The sequence below is a fragment of the Aplysia californica genome, unplaced genomic scaffold, assembly GCF_000002075.1.
Source record: "Aplysia californica isolate F4 #8 unplaced genomic scaffold, AplCal3.0 scaffold00306, whole genome shotgun sequence".
Lineage (NCBI taxonomy): Eukaryota > Metazoa > Mollusca > Gastropoda > Aplysiida > Aplysiidae > Aplysia > Aplysia californica.
This window is the reverse complement of record NW_004797576.1, coordinates 668954-671257: the sequence shown is the minus strand read 5'-3', so window position 1 is coordinate 671257 and position 2304 is coordinate 668954. Positions and strand designations below refer to the sequence as shown.

Below are 2304 nucleotides of genomic sequence, written 5' to 3'. Positions count from 1 at the left end.
CTCTCTCTCTCTCTCTCTCTCTCTCTTTCCCTCCCCTCTCTCCCCCTCCCTCACCTCATCAGTGTAGATTGGCAGTGAGACAAAAGGGTTGACAGCCAACAGAATATCCCCGATGTAAGTGTAGATTTCGTCCGCGCTGTAGCGCAGCTCCAGCTGTTGCACTATCGTTTCCTGGAACAAGTTTGAGTCGGTTTGTTTAGAAAATTCCAGCGTCATTTATTTCTTTACGGGTAGGAGTATGTGTGTGAGTTCAAGAGGTGGTGGTGGTGGGGAGGGTTTATGTGTGTAGGTGTAGGTGTAGGTGTGTGTGTGTGTGTGTGTGTGTGTGTGTGTGTATGTGTGTGTGTGTGTACACGCGTGCATGTGTGTTTGAGGGTGTGTGTGTATGAGCATGAGTGTAGGCGCGTCTGTGTTTGTGTCTTTTTGTGTTTTTCTTTTTTAAGTAAGGTTTTACTGTGCTTGCAACTTGTAGTGAATGAACATTCATGTATGAGCGACCCTGTTTCCAATATTCTATGGCCATCCTTTTATTCATTTATAGGTTGGAGTGTGAGTGAGGGGTCATGCTGTGTGTGTAGCGTGGGAGGGGGGGGGGGTAGTAGGGAAGGAGCATTCATGTTAGAGTAAGCCTGTTTCCAAGATTTCATGATCATTTCTTTAATTACAGGCAAGAGTGTGTGGGAGCGGTCATGAGGTAAACGGGTGGGGTTTGGTTATGAATGAGCATTTATGTTACAGCGGGCCTGAGCATGTATGTGTGATAAAAAGTTACATTTCTGCTCATCTTTTAAAACAGATTATGATATAGCATAAAGGAAGCACTATGCACCTTCAACTTAACAGTCATGTTTTTCAGAGTTTCACACTTCAATTTAACAGAAGTAATTTAATATACATGTTCGGTAAAGCAGAACTTATTATATTACTGATTCGTTCATAAAAGCTCAGAATCAGCAAGTCAGAGCAGTGTAAATGTGGAACCGACAGCCAAACAGGAAATTGTATTCAGCAAGCCTGCCCGAAGCATGAAGCAATTAGACGCAAATATTGACCCAACTCGAGGGAAAGAGATCCAAAACTCTACGAGAGCCTGGGGGACAGGCAGCTAACAGCAGCCATCATCCTAGAGACGGGGACGCCCACTGAAAGATGGACGAGAAAGAGAAGATAATACTGATTCTTCTGATCACTTAAATCCATGCTCTCCAAGGAAAGCTCTTGTTTCAATCAATCCCCTGTGGAATGTGTCTCCCGAGTCAGCGTCCACTCATTATTCATCATATTTCAGGAGGACCAAGATGGAAAGTAACCAGCGTGTTGTTTGTCAGGCAACTTAATGACTTAATATGTTTCTTACATACTGATCAAAAGCTTTGCATGGTATTTCTCTAAGCACCTCAGAGTAATCTCCTGCCAAGGGTAGACAAATTGTGACTTATACTTTAAAAAACAAATTAATCTGCTTTCAATCTGCCTGTCAGGGCCAAACCGGGCTGAGTGCGATACACATGCCAGCAGAAGGACTGAGATACTCAATAAAAATTCTCTCCATACGAGAATCAAACTCAGACCCTCTGTGTGTTACGGTGAAGCACCTTACTGCTACACCACAATCACCAGTCATATAACTTTGCTAATGTCACAATTCAGAAAAAAAATAATCAATGAAAAAAACAGAAGCGCATCAATATATTGGTGCATCCACCTCAGGCAGGACGAATAGACCCAAATGTCAAGACAAGATTAAACAAGGCAAGATAAAGATAATTATAAACAGTAAGAACAAGAACCGAGATACGGACTGTCAATACTAGTGTCATAAGTGTCCTCTTTCTTTAAGGATGGGAAACATAAATACTTATAAACCACATTTCTAAAAAGCTATAAAAGCATTTGTCAACCGTTGCTTAAGAAAGTTCCTAAAAATTCACGGAAAAAATATCCAAAAGACAGAAGCGCATTGATATATCAGTGTATCCACCTCATCTAAAACAATGAGAGACAGAAGCGTATCAATACATCAATCTATCAGCTCACACACCTCATCTAGAACCTCCAGCTGTGTCAGATTATCGGCGGTGGGCGGGCCCTCCCGTCTGGACTTCCTGTTGGGCTTGAGCTGGCCATGCTTGGTGGTCACTTCGGGCTCGGAGATTTTCCTCTCCATGTTGGCCGTCAGGCTCACCAGACGCTTCCGTAACTGTGTGTACAGTAGTGAAAACAATTTTTGAAACATAATAATAACAATAATAGTAATAATAATAATAAAGATAAAACTTTTAAAAAATAAAAATAATACTAATT

The 2304-nt window shown here is 41.7% G+C and overlaps 1 protein-coding gene across 1 annotated transcript in view; it reads right to left on the bottom strand.

The window, feature by feature from the left end:
- LOC101851510 (myosin-IIIb) overlaps positions 1–2304 on the bottom strand; it is a gene marked incomplete at its 3' end in the record, with an annotated part of 129101 nt that overhangs the window by 29941 nt on the left and 96856 nt on the right. The window contains 2 exon segments of the mRNA XM_035970685.1: positions 55–171; positions 2042–2200. Coding sequence (XP_035826578.1) covers positions 55–171; positions 2042–2200 — 276 coding nt within the window.